Here is an 18537-nt window from a genome sequence, read left to right as displayed (position 1 = left end):
ATGAATGTCACTTTGAAAGATTATTTTGAAGGATTATGTAATCTAAGGGTGATACCATTGAAAGTTTGAAGCTCTATTATAGTTCTATCAACTAGAATGTCCGTTTCTTGATGCACTTTTTGACATTCTACCCTACGGAAGTGCGTGTTTTCTATGTGACACCAATATTGTCAAATAGAGCCACTTAACACAAATTGCCTACTTAATTTTCTCCAAGACTTCTAACAAAACAGTGGAGAACTTCATGAAAGTATTGTTGTAATTTGACTTTGGCATTGTTACCAACTAGCGTTCAACCCGTTCTATGCACGGGCAAAACTAACCCGTTCTAGCGTTGTGCCCATTCGAACCTACTTTTATTAATTGTCACGTGCATCAAACGAGCACAACGCTAGAACGGGTTGGTTTTGCCCGTGCATAGAACGGGTTGAACGCTAGTTGGTAACAATGCCAAAGTCAAATTACAGCAATACTTTCATGAAGTTCTCCACTGTTTTGTTAGAAAAAAAAATATAATGGTAGCATGTGAACATTAAACACAATTACTTTACAATGAGGGAAATCATAATAGATGAGTGAAAATAGCATAAGCAACATTATGAGACGGAATGTGAACAATTCAACTGATAAAAAATTTAAAGTTTTGTTATTGTCAGTAGGTAATTATAAAATGAAGACTAATAAATTTTGGTGCGGTGGAAGCAAGAGGCTAACAAATTTTAACCATGAGCTAAAACATCTAGTAGCAGTGCACATTTCGTTTCCTTTTTTGCTTTTAAGTGGACAATTTGTGCCATCCATGGGAGTATGGAAGTCACGAAGGGGAAGTGAACATGTGGCATGAGAGTTGAGAGTATGCAGTATGTACGTGGGAGTTGGGACATGTACATGCTTCTTCTTTTTTTATGTTTTGAAAATTACAATATAGGAATTTAGGATTGAAGGGTTGGAGGCTTTTGGGGCTCAATCACATTTTGTAGGGTATTGAGTAGCGTTGTCCCCATTCAATAAACGGTACAATTGAAAAAAAATTAAGTTTCACCTTTTTTTTCCCATTTTTCTATACACCAAACGCTAGCATTGTGGTTGTTCGATGCACAAAGCGACAAAACTTTAATGCCTTTATTCGTTGTCCAGTACATCGAGTGGGCACAATGCTTGTGTGCACGGGACAACTAAAAAATATTGAAGTCAGTTTAATTTTGTGGTATTCACCATCTAAGAAAAACAATGTTTTGTTTTGTTCCATGCATGAACAGGAACGATAATTGTATTAATTGATATTGCATTATGTGTGGGATGAGCCCTACACGTGTGAGAAAGTTGTGGTTGATAGGAGTGTATGTAGCATTCTAGATTTATCTATTTGGCGAACGGAGACTTGAACCTGGAGCCATTTGCTCGCCAAACCCAACAGGACCAAGAGAAAACCATGCTTGGTGGAATGACAAAGTGCTTGAACTCAAGGAAGAAAGCCTACATAATTTTTGAGCCGAAAACTGTGCTCTGAGAGAGAGTTATCCACACACTAATAAGGGATGTACGGATTCTCTAGAAGATCACAATCACCTCAACAAAGCACAACAGCACAATTGATACCCGAGCCCAAAGAATCTTGGGCAAAGAAATCACTTCTAATCCTGAATTTAACTATGGGGCCTTGGAGTCCACACGGTTGAAACACATCAAATTCTGTAGTACACAGAAAACCACCTCAAGAATTAAAACTGAGAAATTCACGCATCCAGAGTCTTACATGAACAAATGCAACAAGTTCAACCCAAATGCATACAGTGCTTTTAGCTCCAATGTAATAAGAATACAAAACAGCAATCTCACATTTAGTTGAAAGACATTCCCTGCTTAAACATCATCCCATACCAAGTTCTTAGGATTGGTGTTTTAATGAAATTATCAACCAACTAGTCCGACTCAAATGCCATAAAACACATGCTCTCGAACTGTCCCTTCAACAAAGCCAGCTACAAAACCGCTCCACTCAGGTTGGTTGTATAGGAATCAGACACTACCCGACCGTGCCTGAAACAAGATACAGTTTTGGAAGATAATCCATGAGATTCCATTCGAACATAATCCAAAGGATATGATAATGATAATTTTATTACTTAAATGAACAGCGGCGTACCAATGATAACAGTTAAATCCAAAAACTAATACTTCAGAAAGACAAGCAAGTTATACTAAATGTCTCTTTCCTTTAAGTTACATCCCGATCAAGGATTTGGGTGAGAACAAAAACGGTAATGGAAAAGTTAAAGAATCTAACAAATGTTAAATCCTCTAATTTTAACATTTCATTAACCTATTCCTTTCCCTTGCCCATATCAGATCAAATTAAAGCCTGAATGCATTTGAGGTAGGAAATCATGGGCAACTCTGGTTCATATTGCTTTTTATACTGGTAACATGGTTAACCTGCATGTTTTGTGTAGTCCGTGAGGCAAACAAATACTAGAGTACCTGTAAGCCCTTAAAGTACAGAGGAGACGCGTTTTCTTAAACCCCTAGAAAACTGTCATCTTACCTGGAGAGGAGATCCTGACTTCGACCTTGATCTTGGCCTACAATTTTTGGTTACAAAAACAAATGGAGGTTAGAAACGGCACTCAGAAAAAAAAACCTTATAGATGAATAGCACTACCAAGTGACAATACCTTGATGCTTTCACAGGAGATGGGGATCTAGACTTTGATCCTGATCTGGATACAGAACGTTCCAGTGATTTGCTGTAATTTTATCAGCAAATATATCAGATAACAGAAAATCCTGTACATGAACCAAGCAAATAATCAACATAACTAATACCTCCTATTCCTCCTTGGGCTTCTGCTTCTGCTTCGGCTCCTTGATGGACTGTCCTCATACTTCGTCACCTAATGTACAAACAATCGACAGCACGATCTTATAAACTTTACTTCTGAGCCAATCTCTCAACATCATTGAATTCATGCATAAGCTGGTGTTATGACCCAGGCGCCTAGCCCAGATATTTATTGAAAAAGCTTCTGGACTGCTTTTTCTTTTCGATCGGCTTTGGACTTCTTTGCTACCGTCCTTGAGAGGATAATCCATAACCCCTTGGAGGAACAGTTTTTTGACCAACAAAGCCCGAGCCGCCCAGCCTCAGAGCCAAAATGTTTCTACTCAAACATAAAACAACAGGGAACTGAAAATACCCGAATGTAAGATCTTGTCCAAGGATTTTTAAATTCAGTGTCATCAAGCTTCCTAATCTGAATAACACAAGAAACACATCAGATACTAACTCCAGGAAACCATTCTTATTTTCCCAGTAAACTTTAAATAGCTTGGAGGAGACAAGAAGTAAACAAAGAAAATAACAAAATCACAGCAGAAAATAAGTTTTTCCCCTCAGCAACTTACAGCATATTTCATGTCCTCGTAATTTGTATAATCAACCAGACCAAAGGTTCCTGAAGAAAACAAGGGACAGTTTTGTAGAATGAAATTGGAACAAAATATTTGAAGAAATGGTAATCTTGGCAACAGAAAGGTAACATAGAATTACACCACTGACCAAGCACAAGAAACCAATTAACATAATCAGATGCAATCCTACTAGATATAGTACTGAGTCAATGACATCTCAAATTCAATACATAACCACAAATGCCAAGTGCCAAGTATTGACGACAAATCAACATAACAGCTTTTATGTTTCCAAAACATAGATATATTATGATATATAAATATGTGAGCCTTGAGAGTTCTCTAAATCGAACAAACGGAGACAAAAAGGACTTAGTTTTCCTTAGAATATAAATCCAAAACAGAACGCTCTCATTGGGATTTTAACAATATAAGATCGATACAATAAGGTATAGATAGAGGGGACATAGGATACAAGGCATACCGTCACTGTCACGAGAAACTTCAGCGAAGCATACATCACCAGCTTTTCGCATATGATCCTGATATGATCAACCAACCAAGGTTTACATTGTAGCAGCCTAAATAAAAGAAGGAATGCAGGAACTTTTCAAATTATTTTTCAGATGTAAATATGTAATAACCATATTGACCTTCAAGTCTTGCCATGAAGCAGACGATGGAAGCCCACGAACAATAACTGCACAAAGAAATAAAGGTGCAGTCAAAATTGTTTCGGATGATTAGACAGCCTACAATCAGTTGCAAAGATGGTGAAACAAAGAGCATTCATGCATATGATAAGTACAATATGCCTTAGTTGCACCTCGGAATTCAGAATGACGTGAAATGCCATAGCGCCCTGCACTACCGCTGCCGCCACCGCCGCCACCACTGCCACTGTAGCCAGAGCGACGATCACTTGAAGATGAAGGCCCCCTACCACCATGTGCAAGCTCAACCTGCATTACAGTTGTCTAAGAAACCACACAAAAATAAGATGTAGATTGCCTGTGAAGAAATGAATTATTACCCTTAAACGGCAACCATCAAAGTTATAACCATCTCTTCCTCTGATTGCATCTTCCGCATCCCGAGAATTCTCAAACTACCAAGTTAAAAAGGTTAATATTTCAAAATCACTGAATGTGCTCAGATATCCAAGAAAAAACCCTCAATCAAACGAGAAATACCTCCACAAAACAATAACAAGGAGGCCTTGGAGGTATCTTCAATTCAATATCCAATATACGGCCATACTGCCATACCAAAAACAAGAAGTACATATGTTAAGTATGCCGATATATGTCAAAACATTGACTTCTGAGAAGAATGATTCATACAACCCTGCAATAATGAAATCTAGTGTCATCAATCCTACTAATTCTCCCACTTCAATGTTCCTACGTTTCCCTTTTCTCAACATTATTTTACCATGAATTATCCATTGCCTCCAAAGCCAACTATCATCATTACACTGCATATCCTTGAACCCTCAGCAAGACAGCAACAAATACCAATTCCAAAATATTGTCTTGCATTCGAGGACTATGTTAAGGACCGCAACATTTTGAGGTTCAATTCCAAAGTTAATTGGGGGGAAGAGAAGGTTAATGGAAATCTGAGTTTATGATCAATAGGTCGTCACTCGCCCTTCAACAACAATCCCCCCCACCCACCCACCCCCCAGCAGCCACCGCCACACATAAAGAGGGCATTTGGACTTCTCAGCAAAATAACAATACTTCAAAAGTAACAATATAATGACAGAAATAACACTACTTCTCAGCGAAATAACAATACTTCAAAAGTAAATACATGGGAAAGATAATTAAATCAAACCTTGTAGAATAGATCTTCAACTTCCCATTCCCTAATATCTGCGGGCAGGTTACCAACGTAAATCATTCGTGAAAAGCGACCACTCATTTTCAAAGCTGGATAGATTACTCAGAGAACAAGTTCCGCTGCACACAGGAAGTAAATCTTGTAACCGGAGCCAAATCTATCAAACTTTTCAGAAGTATCACAGTATCGTGGTATTCTTTCTCAATACCCAGGTACTCAACTACATAATAATGACAGAAATAAAGTAAAACCATCACTATGAAGCAATCCAAGAGAGCAATCCTTGCGGTGAGCGGTGCTCCACAAGCTCCATAGCTCATAAGCTCCAAAATGCTCCACAGCTATTATTTATTTGAAATAAAATATGTGTCCTCATCCTCTCTTATTTTTTTCCTCATGAAAAGATCTTCCGAGAGTGAGCAAGAACCTCCAATTATATACAAATACCCTCAACTCCTCCCTGATTCTTTCCCATTCCCAATTTACATCCCTATGTATGATTCCAAAGCTCATATTTGTCCAAGCGGTTGGCATCTATCATAAAGAAAGCATCAGTGTCATGAGACATGGAAAGATTGCCACACATTTATAGATTTACCTTGGTCAGATTTCGTTCATTGCATGAAGAAAAATGACGCAGAAAAAAAGCAATAGATCCCTCAGGATTCCAATCCTTTAGTTACTAGAAGTAAAGGCACAATGAGTACATGATCAGGTAATTTAATGGGCAATAAAATCATAATCACTTTACTGCTGATCCCCATGCAATAGTTTGCACTTAGAACACCTGGTCGTCCATGGCCTCTGGAATGAACATGACAATGCAAGTAAATAAGCCAACTCACAACAATTTACCATTCAGACCATGATGGAAAACTAAGGAATAGAATTTGTTCTGGTTACTTGATTCCCGCAAAACAGGAACAGAAATTATAATTGCAAGCCTTTTCAAACCACGTGATCTCATTCAAAACCACATCTTCATTCATTGCAATATAAGTTGAAATGTTGATACATAACTAATGGAATGCTCAGCTTAAATAAAACAAACTTTAGCATCTTCAAGTAACCATCTTTGGAATACAAATTATAATCAAATACATGTACCATTAGCCAGTCATGAACTCATGATTATGAGCAACAAGTCAAAAGAAAGAGCGCCGTGCTGATGTGAATAATGGTAACCACCAGCCTATAGGGCTGAGCAAACAAAAACACCAGCCTATAGGCAGTGTGACATGTTCATAAAAACCAACCCACAACCAAATTTTCCCACCAGCTACTGTCTATAAATGCAAAAAAGGGCTTGGAGACATGTGAATTTGAATCAACATATCTTTTATCAGCACAAGTAGTGGTTGTCTTTCAAGAATGCAAACGAACTGTAAATGTTAATGTAACTGATATTTCCCCTCGCTGCAAACACACAAGAACTGATTTCAATGTGCTCATTTACGCAACCATCTCTGGCTGTCTTCCTCCAGTCCCCAGTCCAACTCCACCCAAAATTTTCTAACGGGAAGCTCGAATTAAAGCACTCCCTCAATATTCCCCTTTATCTTCCAGATACGTAAAATCTGCGCCGTTATACACACGCACGCATGTATAGGTAGAGACAAAGGAAGTCGATATAAAACAGTACAGAGTCGGTTAAAGACCGGACTTTGTTCCTGATGATCCGATTAAAGACCGGACTTTGTTCCAGACAAAGCAAGTATACAACCCTAAACAGGAAAGGCCCAGACAGAAAAAGTGGGTGAAAGACATCGATTAAGATACAGAACAAAACCAATATCCTAAGAGACCACGTATGAAAAACATACCAGATCTACGAGAGCTGGACGGCTGAAACCACGGACAAATTCGCCTTCCCTTGGACTTCTGCCGCCGAATCGTCCAGCTAGGGTTTCTTCCTCTTTCCCACTTTCTGCACAAATCATGAAAAATGTGATGCGTGACGCGAATGGTTGGAAGGAACGGAGGAAACTAGGGTTCGGCGAGGGTTTACCTTGGGAGTGATTAGAATTTGACTGGATCTGGAAATCTGTCGCCTTCTTTTGATACTTGCAGTGAAACCCAAATTACGGGGGCGAGCTGCGTTTGCCCTTTTTATTTATGGGGTTGGGCTGCGGTGGTGGCCTATTCTCAGCCTGCGTTTTTGTATTCAATCGATGCTAGTAATAAATTTCCCTTCAACTAATCAACTTTTGTGTGCGGTTATTTTTTTTATAATCGCACTCTAATAATTTTAACACATAGGCATTGAAGTGTAGTAATCAAAAAGTGGAGTGTCAGAATATTGAAGTGTAGTTATCATAAAGTGAAGTGTCAAAATCTATTATTTTTGTCAAATTTGTCCTTAATATGTCAAGTAAATTTAGGGTAAATTACCAATTATTGATCAAGAAAAACCGTATTTGTTAGAGGGACAATGTTCCTTTTGTTATCGGTATATTATAAAGAGGAAAATGGTGAAGTATATTTTCTAGACGTCATGTTCATATATGCATGATATATATGCACATTACAGTTTGTGGCACAAATAAATCATCAATTACCATACCGAATGATGATAATGAGCCTCAACGTCGACCCTAATAGCATAACAGTTATTGTAATTTGTCGTTAAATAAATATACTGAGAATCCAAAGCTAGAATGAGTGGTTATCAATTTGAAAAGTTTAAGAACTTGATAGGTTTAATCGACAAATTAGGGGCAAAATAGGAAGAGATTAATAATTAAGGGAACAAAAATGAAATTCAGCCTCCTGTCTACAATAACACCTAGTAGTAGTTAGGTTTTTTTCTTTTTTTAATTGGATACGTTTCTTTTTTCTATTCAACTACTTTTTATTTTATTTTATTTTATTTTTCAAAGAGAGAGTCTAACGACTCTAACTTATAAACGCTTGTTAAAGAATTCATCTTAAGTTGTGAATATAATGACTAGCCTATGAACAAATAAAAATAATAATATCGAACTTGATTTGATTACAAGAATACTCTGGAGTATTGGTAGCGAATTAATTAGAGTGGACTGTACATAAAAGTTTGTGTTATTTTTACAGTAAAAAAAACAATGATGGTAATTGCCAAAATTGCTTAGATTTTGAATTAAAGGGACTATAATAGAGATGCTCACGAAAGCCTAATTTAAAAGGCTTGAAATTTGATAACTACACTAATTATAAGCAAGTCAAGTCAATCTAAGTATTCGTCCTTTTAAGCTTATCTTTGAAACTAATTCATTGGAAAATACGTCTTTAAACACTTTGTAAAGCTAATTTTGAGTCGAGCTCGAGTGGCTTCTAAATATTACTTTAGACTACAATTTTGAGCTGAAGTAGTATTTGTAAAGCTAACTTTGAGTCGAGCTCGAGTGGCCTGTAAATATTACTTTAGACTACAATTTGAGCTGAAGTAGTATTTGCAAGCCGAAACAATTTGTGCCCAACTCATAGAAAATGTGTAAAATTGGGAATTTGTGAAATAGTTTACAAAACTATGTGGAGTTTTTTCTTCTTCATTTTTTTTTTCCCGTGTAGGTAGGGATCCTAGGTGTTGTAGAACACCCCGCGTGGAATTCTGTATAGTGTGGCATTGCAGTTGTCAAAAAAGATTTTCAATGATTTAAATTAAAAACAAAACTCTGTCATGGAAAATAATTCCTCTACCTATGCAGATGTGGATAGGGGGTGCTATAGTGCTCCCCGTGGAGTGCGCTGTCTAGTGCATTGAGCGACCGTCAATCTCATCAAACAAACTCTTCTAGAGAATGTAGGTAGAGCTTGTTTGAGTGCGAATGCCAAGCTCGTAAAATTGTGTGATTAGACCAAAAAGGATTAATCCAATAAATGATACAGTTCTTTTAAATATTATATAGCTCCGTAAATGATGATGCTTCTAGAAATTTGGTTATGCAACAACAAGAAGTAGCACTCTAATTACGATCCAAACATGAAAATCCATTTTTAAAGAAATTCGGAAAATGAATTGAACGTTATATTTTAACAGAAACAACTTAGCTTAGATATAAAGGGAATACGTTGTAGAGAAAATGATAGTGAAAACAAGGCCTAAAGTATTGCTCAGAACCACCTACTAATAATTACACCCAAAACGACACCGTGGACAAGGCTGGTCAATAATTGACAAACTGTCCTTTTTCTCGTGGAGGTTGGGAAAAACGTGGGACATCAGCGATACAGCGGATAACGATGCCCTTCTCAAGACGGAACCGGAGGGACTGGGACTGTCACCACAAACGGACACAGATGCTCGTACACGTGGCAAGTTATTTCCACCACGCTCGCGGAAAAACTCACACAGGAAGTAAAAGTAATTTTAAAATGTTGTTGAGGTACTTACATGGGACCACCCCATTCATCGTTTGCCACGTACGCAATCGGTAAGCAATACGCAAGGGTGCCCCTTTTTGACCTTTTCAGGTTTAATTTCAGTTTCCCCCCCTCGTGGTTTGCTCTCTATGCAAATTACTCACACTACTTTATACTCCTATCCTATCTAGTCTAGGAACAAATAAAATAGGAGCGAGGGTAGAGTTTAAACCACCACTTCAACACTACTTCGCTTTTAATAGGGTTTAAATCCAAGACAACCCAATTGAGAAGATCAAGGAAGTATCTTTTGCGCTATAGTCCATTCACAACTTCAAAGGTAAATTTGTGCATAAACAATAGGAAAATACTAGTTTTTGCACTATATTTGTTATCAATGCATTTCAAAATTTATTGTTCAGTGAATACAGCTACCCATAACATCGTAGTTTTTAAAGACGACAAAAAAAAAGTTGTAGTTTTAAAAGCATTTGTAAATATTGAAATGCTTTTTATAAAAAAAACAGATTGAAAAATTTATTTTCTTGGAGTTTCATTGTGCAAGATGACAAGGTAAAAAATGAGAGAGAGTACGAGAAGACAAAAAAAAAGTCCTCCTTAATTGATTGCTGATTTAAAAAGAACAAACAAAAGAAATAGAGTTGCCTTTGTTACTTTTATTTCCTCTACTTTTTTTGCAAGACCAAACACGGAAATATAACTATTTCCCTTAAAATTTGTCCACCTTTTCTCTATTTTTTTTCCCCTACCTAAACTCGAAAACACAAGACAGGTAATTTTTTCTGTTTCATTTGTTAGTTTGTACTATATGTATCATATCCTCACCATGCATTATAGAGTAAATATTAGTATATGTAACTCCTTTATGTCTATGTTCAATATCTCACACAAACTTTTAACTTGGACAACTAAATTGGACGACGGATAAAGAGTACACAAGGGGAAGTAAATTTTTTTTGTGATGTCATGAACTTCAATAAAATGAAGACTAGCAAATTTTATATTTAATTGACATAATATTTAAAGTGGAGATAATGTAGATAATGTAGGAAAGTGATTTTTATAATCATATTTTGGACAAACTCAAAATAGAATATCAAAAGTTACTAGTGAAGTGCTAAAATTTACTTTTCTTTATTTGCTCTTTAATTTAGGTCCATAAATGAACTCAGCCTTTATTTTTAGCATAAAGGTGTCTTTGGACAAAATTATACGATATTATCGCCACTTTCTTTAGTTTTCTTTTAATTTTTTTTGAATATTTTGCTTCATATTTTCTTGAATTAGTCATTGTGTTGACGAACAAAATTCTTTAAAAATAATTATGACCCACAGTCTTCCAAAGTTCATTGAAGACGTAAAAAATTGAAAAATATAGCTTTTACAGATTTAATATCTTTATAATCGCCTAAATGTCGTACTGCTTCGATCCACATACTTGTATTTTTTTTTCCTGTATTCTTCCATCGAGAAAAAGATATATTTTAAAAAGACAATAACAAATAAATAAAAATCACTTAGCACAATTTGCTTGGCTCTATTCTCACCCAAAGAATTATCTCCAAAAATTTAATTGTGTTTAGAAACAAAATACTCCTATAGTAAATTTTGTCAAAGACGCCGTAGGTTTGTTTTTTTGTTTAAGGGGGGAAAAAAAGAAGATGCGATGGTCCGTTGACGAGTCTTTTACTGTTCATCAGTTTGGGACGCTGTGAGGAGGGTCCAAAAAGGTGTGTGGCGAAAACGGACGATCCCAAGCACAATTTCTCTCTCTCTCTCTCTCTCTCTCTAGAAAACCTCATCATTTTCTCTCTCTATGTATATATTCTATATTTCTGTATCAGCTGAATCACTAAAATAAGGAGAGTAGAGAAAACAACTATTCTCTCTTCTGGTTTTCCTGTGATCCTCGAGCTATGTTATTTTCGTCTTTGATCTATGGATAAAGACTAATCTGGTAAGTTTTTGTATTTTTAGTTTCTCGTCCATCGGGTAATTTTTCTGTTTGATCGATCCGAAAATATCTACAGGACTAGAATCGGGGGCGGAAAATTATCTTCTTTTTTTTCGGTCCGACCATGGCTGTAGTTGAGAATGCTGGGATCAACGGCGTCCCGTCAAATCGGACTGACTCACACGCGCCGACTGACGCTGATCAATCCAAGTCAAATCACAGCAACGGCAACCCTATTTCGAGGTCAAACGATCAGAGTTTCCACGTGATCGTTCACCAGCAGCCGCCGATGACGACCACTGCTCAGGCTAACGGGACTGTTAATCATAACGGCGGATACGTGGTACAGGATAATCATCAGATGGTCAGAAATGGAGTTGATGAGGAGCGCGAGATGAGGGATTTGGAGGAAATGTTGTCCAAGTTGAACCCTATGGCTGAAGAATTTGTTCCGCCGTCACTTGCGAGCCACAGACTAGTGCCGCTGTCTCCCGGCCACTTTGGTTATACTAACGGTTTTGACAGTTTTGTGATACAAAATAATCCTGGCATTGCCAACGGAAATATTGCTAGACGGGTATGCATAACTAATCCTGCTTTTTTGTTTCAATTTTTGAACTTGAAAATAAAAGAGAAGTCGTGTCACTGAATTGTTAGCATCGTCTTATGTCACATGATTGTGGTTAGTTCTATCATATATGCTTGGAAGAGTTTAGGTGGGTAGAGAATCAAGTATAGTCAAAGAAAACATAATTAAATGTGGTGATATGTAGCAACACCCTAAAATACCATCTACATTTCTCTTAGCTGACTGTTGTTTGGCAAAGATGGAATGTGTTTGATTTGGGGAACTTACAAGGGGACCATATAACGGCCGCAAAATCATTTTTCCTTTCCAACTAAATGAATGGGGAATGAATTGCTTAATTTTGGTGTTTTTGATTCATATTAGTCCCATGTTTTCATAATTTGCTGATGGTTTGTTATCCTGAAATTTTATGCCTAGAAGAAGGGTAATTATAGTAATGGGAAGAAGAGGATGAATAGCCGTACCAGTCTGGCACAGCAGGAGGAGGTAATTAGAAGGACTGTGTATGTATCTGACATCGATCATCAGGTATGGAGTTGCGCTGGTTCTTGGATCGTAATTTTGATTTTCTTGCTTTTGGACATTTAGCATTTTTATGTTGAAAACATCAAATGATGTGTAAGTCCTTGTTTTCCTTCCTCACATTTGATTTAGGTTACCGAAGAACAACTTGCAGCACTCTTTGTCCATTGTGGGCAGGTAACTGCCTTTTTTAGTTGATCACATTGATACCCCTTCGGTGCAAATGGAAGATTGCATTTCTAAGTATTGTCACTCAATGTTGAAGGTGGTTGACTGTCGCGTATGTGGTGATCCTAATTCTGTTCTCCGTTTTGCTTTTATTGAGTTTACTGATGAGGGTACGTTGATGACTTTTATTTTGTCGTTTACATACTTGCATTTATGCCATTATTTCTCTACTTGACATATGTTTAATGCATTTGGGTGGTGTTGCGCTTTAAATTAATGCAGAAGGTGCAAGGAATGCTTTGAGTCTGGCGGGGACTATGCTTGGATATTACCCAGTCCGGGTGCTGCCTTCAAAGACTGCAATTGCACCAGTCAATCCAACGTTTTTGCCACGGGTGAGTTGTTCTTCCACCAGTTCACTTACTTCTAGAGTGCAAGTTCATGCTGGAAGTTGGACTTAGAAATTTTGTAATTGAAAGCGATGTTAAGACAATTTTTTTTGCCTTTTACTTGTACTGATTGGCATGGTGTTCTCTAGTCTGAAGATGAACGAGAGATGTGTGCAAGGACAATCTATTGCACAAACATTGATAAGAAGGTAGTTTTGGTATTTAGATACTCCTTTGGTAATTTTGGTATGCAGTTTGCGTTTAATGAGCATTGAGCAAAGAAGCTATTATTGATCCCTAATTGTACCGGATACAGGTTACTCAAGCAGATGTCAAACTCTTTTTTGAATCCATCTGTGGAGAGGTTTGTTTCTGCTTCTGTGACAAGTCTGAAATTGCTCCTCCTTCCTGAATTCCTAACCCTTTGTTGTCAAACATCTATTTGTGCCATAGGTTCAGCGCTTGAGGTTGCTTGGAGACTATCATCATTCAACTCGTATTGCTTTTGTTGAGTTTGTAATGGTAAGTATCATCACAATTCACAAGTTTTTTTCACCTGTTTGCTGCTTGATGTATTTATGAGCTAAATGAATTAGTCTTTATCCCTTTTGTCTGTTTTGGAATGAATGACATACATTCATTCCTATTAATTATATTAGCTTCTTGCTACTCTTTTTACACTATGAATTTTGTTGATTCACATATAATCACAAGGTTTACAATGTGTACCCTGCATGTTTTATATGTTTCTAATTCCATTTGGAGATAAATTGTGAAGGTTGAGTAGAATTCAAGTCACATGACTGGAGAATTTATTTATTTATGTAGAGAGTCAGTTTATTAGAACAGTTATATAACATTCACTGGAAACAATGTAAGGTTATCTTTTCTGTTGTACTTGGTGGTGGATATAATCAAATGGTACTACCTGACGGAGGCAAAACGTGTGAAACACATGGAGAAAGGAAAAGGGCTGTTTGCATAGGCTACACATCTTCATCTCTCTCCAATGAAATTGAGGAGTTATGCTTACACCGATGCGGCCAGTTTAATTGTCTTTGCAATTCAGTTTCTGTTTTGTTTTTTCTGGCAAAACGTGGGGTGGTTATGGAATCAGGTTCCTTTTTAGACATATCAACCTTGACTTTGGAGGCCTAAACTCACCCATTTGGGGTTCTGAAACAGAAGTCATGTTTTGCTCTCTGGTTACTTCTGGTCAAAATTGTAGTTAGACCATCGAGTCTCCCTTATGATTACTGATTCTTGTCAAATCCTAGTTTGGAAAATCTTCTCGAGAATATATGGAGGAATGTAGGTTGGTATAGCCCATAATAACTCTGGAACATCCTTCTACATTTTTCGTTGATTGTGGGTAGATGGAAGGGGTGATATGTTTGGGCGCTGGTGGTGCTGGTTGTTGTCTGTTACTCTCTTCTAAATTGTGTTTCTTTGCTTAGTCCCTGACAACTTTCTGTTGTTTTTTTGTATTTTTATATGCATTTGCATTCTAAATCTCTGTGGGTGTCTAACAAAATGGGTCGCATGTGAGGGAGGGTGTTGGATAGCTTGATATACGCTTTGGGGTCATTTCTAGCATCTCAAGCTTTTGGGATGTGTGGGGATCTAAGGAGGAGGTCTCATGAACAGGTAAACAACTTTGAGGTGTGGAATTCAGATATTCCCTTTATATGAAAGCATTGTGGGCCAGACATTAAAGGATGAAGGTAAAGGCTGAGGGAAAGATAGTCGCTGGAAGTTGGTTGCATCAAGTTTGAAAGTCGGATTAAAATAGTCGGAGTCACTTTTTTATCGAAGATAGCTAAGTTAAGTGTATCGACATGTTTTAAAATTAGGCACGGGAAAAGTGGAGAGCTTTTTTCTCCTTAGTGTAGATAGGTTTAGTCCGGACTCAGGAGTGGGCAACGGTGATATTGTGCTTTTGTGACTCTCACTAGACAAGATTTTGGAGTCTTTCATGGTCCTTAAAGTCCCCTGAACTTCCAGTGTGCTGCTGATGCCATGGAGCTATGGGCAAGCAGATTTCTCTGGTTTAAATAAAAATTTTCACCACTGGAAGCGCATTCTCGTCATAGAGAGAGATGACGTTGAAGGTTTTCTGTCTTTCTGCTACTATTTCTTTGCTGGTTGATTTCATATTCCTCCTCTTTGCTGTGTCAATTTTTCTAGTTGGTATAGGGAAAAAGGACAACCAATGTGGATGAATATTGAGCTTTGTTGGGAGCTTATATTTTCTCTCGAATCATAGACATAGGACAGGTCCTATGTTTCTTTCAGCGATAAGTGGTTTTTAGAGATGTTTGGACTGTAATTGCTGCTTTGTAGGGCAGGGGTGAGGTACAATTTGAGTCCCCAAGTGCTGTTTGTTGTTCTGTTGACTGTAAGGAACCTGCGGGTATACAAAATAGGCCATTTGAGGATGCAACAATGGCATCCAAAGCTTCCATTGCCCTTAGGTGTGGTGTAGACTGTGTAGTTGGTGGACTCCATGCGCATGACAGAACCAGAAAGTCTTAGATTTTACTTTTGGTTGGGCATTCTTTGTCCCTTAAGGCCTTAAAATAAGTTGATGCACCGTAATTAAAAAGATTGACTAAATTTGTGAACATGTCACTGACTGAATGAAATAGGTTGTTAGGTCACATGTATTACGCCAGTAATATTTTGTTCATCATGTCCAGCCTCAGCTTATAGATGCTTTCTTATGCGAAACCTATTTTCTTGCAGGCTGAGAGTGCAATTGCTGCTCTGAACTGTAGTGGTGTGGTTTTGGGATCACTGCCAATAAGGTCTGTTTGCTTTAACTATCTTGTTGTCCCTTTTCCCCCTTCACTTCACTGCTTGGTGTCTTAACTTCTAGGAGTATTAACTACTCTTTGTTTTGCATGACTGTAGGGTAAGCCCATCAAAGACACCTGTTCGGCCCCGTGCTCCTCGCTCACCGATGCACTGAGTTTATTTCTTCTAATCTGATCTGCTGATTAGTACATCTACTTATACATATATATAGATACGCAGAGACGCAAGGTCCAATCTTGTGTCGTTTGAGTTATGTTCATTGGGTCTTTGGCGTGCCTTGTTCGACGGTATCTCTCACCTATAGAGGGTTCTATCGTGCCTTGTCTATTGGCGTGTTAAAGTTCGACGGAATTCTGAGGGTAAGTTGACTTAACTTATGTTGCAAATTATGTGAATTTCTGTAATCTGTCCGATGTTTTTAACTCGTGAAGTTCTTTGAAGAACCTCATTTTTCAAGTTTCCATGCCTCATTTAACTCGTGATGTTTTATTTATTATGATTCTTGCTTTATTAGACCTAGATTTCCTTGGCAGCAAAATGCTTGGTAATAGCTCTCTTCGTTTGCATTACCAATATGCAATACTAGAAGATATGGGTGATGAATTTGCTTTGCACCTGGACATGGGATAAATATATGTTGTGGGTTTAAGAAAAGTCCTGTCAGTCGAATCTACCCCAGGTTCCCAAATTTTGGCCAATGATTTTTGCTGGAAACACGGTGGTGACGCGAGTCTGTTCGAAAGAAGTCATTACTAATTGTGTTGTCTACTGAAAGGCCATTAGGTGTGTTTTGACCCTAGCCAGCATATAGTATGTTTTGTTGCCTCCACTAATTCGTAACTAAATTTGGATGAAATCTGAAACTTCCATATTAGCTCCATGCCAGTTTCCCTTGCATATTATAATCCTCTCACATTGAAAATTGCATGTTTACTCGACTAATCCCTGTGATTAATTCCATCGGACGCCAACTGGGTCCGATTTGAAGCAGGAATAAAATCCTTGACGAACGGGTTTGGTACAAAATGCTTCCGTTTACAACAAGGAATTACGTTTATTGTGCATATATACAACTATATAGTACATCATTTTCCACATTGCGACAAAGGAAGCAGCAATCCAAGCATAAGATACCACAACACCTACTAAAGAAAGCCAAAAGCAACAACATGAATACAACGGAATGATACAATTTTCACTGGATGTCCACGTCTATCACCTTGCGCTCTACCTTGGTCTTAGGAATAGAAATGACGAGAACCCCGTTCTTCAATTCCCCTTTGATTTTATCCTTGTCGCAGTAATCCGGGAGGCGAAGCCGAGTGTAAAAGGCACCATAGCTCCTTTCAGACCACGATTCGTCTTGGGCTCTCTCTTCCTTGTGTTCTCCTTTAATAACAAGCTCGTCATCCTCTACATAGACCTTGACATCTTCTTTGGTGAGTCCGGGAACATCAAAACGCATCTTGATTACGTTTTCATCTTCTTTGGCATCCCACGGGGCACGTGACTCTGCTGCAGGGAATGTCAATGCATCGTCAAAGAGTTGATCTATTGACGCGAACATTTGGCGGATTGTCCTCATTGGAGAGAGGGAGTCCAGTAAACCTTCCATCAAAATGAAACTTCCATGTGTGTAACAATGGGAGAAAGAAGTAGTACAACCACGACATCCATCTTGTGCTTATGTTTATATCCATTGCCTTATTGCGATGAACCCAAATAAAATTAAGCCCGGTTCAAGTATCTTGGGGTCTTTTAAATGAAAGTAATTGAGAAACGATTACTTTTATTATCCAAATTGTTTATTTTTTAAATCACTATTTTTTTTAAAAAAAAATTATACAAGAACGGAGGTGGCATGTGTAACTCCCCTTTCATATAACACCCCTCAATGGGAAAAAGTAGACTCACCAAAAGGAGAGAGATGAAGGGCCTGCCGCCGTGGCCGCACCTCCACTGCCTGCCCTTGTTGTTGGTTGCCTCGATTGCTGACGTGGACGTCGATTGCCGTGTCTCTCTTTTCTTCGGTCGCCGGAGCTGCCCTCGCCGTGTCCTTTTTCTCTCCATGAGTAGCCTGACCCTTGGCCGCGTCCTTTTTATCTCCACTCGACTGAGCTCTTTGTGTGTCTTTTCTCTCTCCGGTTGATTGAGTCCTGGCCGCGTCTTTGCCATCTCCAGTCACCTGAGCCCTCACCACGGGCAACCTAACGGCCCTTCTCGGGTTGCAGCCATACGTAAAGGAGACCGAGTTTGGCCCAACTGCCTTGGCGGAAGGCCCGGCTCTGTTTGACACCAGAAGCGAAGAACGGATTGCCAAAGTTTTTGAAGACATTTTTTTCTTAGAAAATCAATCTAAATGAGTTAGCAACTTGGTTGTAGTTTCAGGCGGCGCTCTGGAGCGGTTGCCGACGTTAGGGGAAAGGCACAAAGGTATGTAGTAGTCGTATTGAGTTTGACGGATACAGCCATATACATAT

At 38.2% G+C, this 18537-nt stretch overlaps 3 protein-coding genes across 8 annotated transcripts; 1 reads left to right on the top strand and 2 right to left on the bottom strand.

The window, feature by feature from the left end:
* Positions 1-1675: 1675 nt before the first annotated feature.
* On the bottom strand, positions 1676-7420 carry LOC131300482 (serine/arginine-rich splicing factor SR34A). Of its 2 annotated transcripts, XM_058326357.1 has the most exons (15): positions 7268-7420; positions 7083-7186; positions 5511-5793; positions 5254-5378; positions 4605-4670; positions 4445-4519; positions 4238-4373; positions 4065-4111; positions 3896-3953; positions 3406-3455; positions 3198-3254; positions 2827-2894; positions 2676-2747; positions 2546-2582; positions 1676-2040 (listed from the first exon to the last, which is right to left on the bottom strand). In XM_058326357.1, the coding sequence occupies exons 4-15, from the start codon at positions 5338-5340 to the stop codon at positions 2020-2022; spliced, it is 774 nt and encodes a 257-aa protein (XP_058182340.1). In that variant the 5' UTR covers positions 5341-5378; positions 5511-5793; positions 7083-7186; positions 7268-7420; the 3' UTR covers positions 1676-2019. The 2 variants fall into 2 exon arrangements, with proteins under 2 accessions (XP_058182340.1, XP_058182339.1); XM_058326356.1 differs by lacking the exon at positions 5511-5793.
* Positions 7421-11286: 3866 nt separating this feature from the next.
* Positions 11287-16513, top strand: LOC131300480 (polyadenylate-binding protein-interacting protein 11-like). 4 transcript variants are annotated; one of them, XM_058326351.1, is made up of 11 exons: positions 11287-11575; positions 11649-12149; positions 12582-12689; positions 12816-12860; positions 12949-13021; positions 13134-13246; positions 13390-13449; positions 13557-13604; positions 13694-13762; positions 15986-16047; positions 16154-16513. In XM_058326351.1, the coding sequence occupies exons 2-11, from the start codon at positions 11697-11699 to the stop codon at positions 16209-16211; spliced, it is 1089 nt and encodes a 362-aa protein (XP_058182334.1). In that variant the 5' UTR covers positions 11287-11575; positions 11649-11696; the 3' UTR covers positions 16212-16513. The 4 variants fall into 4 exon arrangements, with proteins under 4 accessions (XP_058182334.1, XP_058182333.1, XP_058182335.1 ...); XM_058326350.1 differs by having other exon boundaries at positions 11291-11575; positions 12579-12689; XM_058326352.1 differs by having other exon boundaries at positions 11338-11575; positions 11707-12149; positions 12579-12689.
* Positions 16514-16949: 436 nt separating this feature from the next.
* Positions 16950-18537, bottom strand: LOC131300481 (small heat shock protein, chloroplastic-like). 2 transcript variants are annotated; one of them, XM_058326355.1, is made up of 3 exons: positions 17972-18537; positions 17532-17665; positions 16953-17480 (listed from the first exon to the last, which is right to left on the bottom strand). In XM_058326355.1, the coding sequence occupies exons 1-3, from the start codon at positions 18390-18392 to the stop codon at positions 17253-17255; spliced, it is 783 nt and encodes a 260-aa protein (XP_058182338.1). In that variant the 5' UTR covers positions 18393-18537; the 3' UTR covers positions 16953-17252. The 2 variants fall into 2 exon arrangements, with proteins under 2 accessions (XP_058182337.1, XP_058182338.1); XM_058326354.1 differs by having other exon boundaries at positions 16950-17665.

Source organism: Rhododendron vialii, chromosome 9a, assembly GCF_030253575.1.
Source record: "Rhododendron vialii isolate Sample 1 chromosome 9a, ASM3025357v1".
Lineage (NCBI taxonomy): Eukaryota > Viridiplantae > Streptophyta > Magnoliopsida > Ericales > Ericaceae > Rhododendron > Rhododendron vialii.
This window is presented reverse-complemented; position numbering and strand designations above follow the sequence as displayed.

Excerpts from the sequence above, each read along its gene's own strand:
- LOC131300482 (XM_058326357.1), bottom strand. The coding sequence starts at position 5,340 with ATGAGTGGTCGCTTTTCACGAATGATTTACGTTGGTAACCTGCCCGCA. Across the intron at positions 4,671-5,253 it reads TTGAAGATCTATTCTACAAG|TATGGCCGTATATTGGATAT; the intron begins GTTTGATTTAAT and ends TTGGTATGGCAG. Across the intron at positions 4,374-4,444 it reads TTGATGGTTGCCGTTTAAGG|GTTGAGCTTGCACATGGTGG; the intron begins GTAATAATTCAT and ends ACTGTAATGCAG.
- LOC131300480 (XM_058326350.1), top strand. The coding sequence starts at position 11,697 with ATGGCTGTAGTTGAGAATGCTGGGATCAACGGCGTCCCGTCAAATCGG. Across the intron at positions 12,690-12,815 it reads TATCTGACATCGATCATCAG|GTTACCGAAGAACAACTTGC; the intron begins GTATGGAGTTGC and ends CATTTGATTTAG. Across the intron at positions 12,861-12,948 it reads TCTTTGTCCATTGTGGGCAG|GTGGTTGACTGTCGCGTATG; the intron begins GTAACTGCCTTT and ends TCAATGTTGAAG.
- LOC131300481 (XM_058326354.1), bottom strand. The coding sequence starts at position 18,392 with ATGTCTTCAAAAACTTTGGCAATCCGTTCTTCGCTTCTGGTGTCAAAC. Across the intron at positions 17,666-17,971 it reads CCTTCATCTCTCTCCTTTTG|GTTTACTGGACTCCCTCTCT; the intron begins GTGAGTCTACTT and ends TTTTGATGGAAG.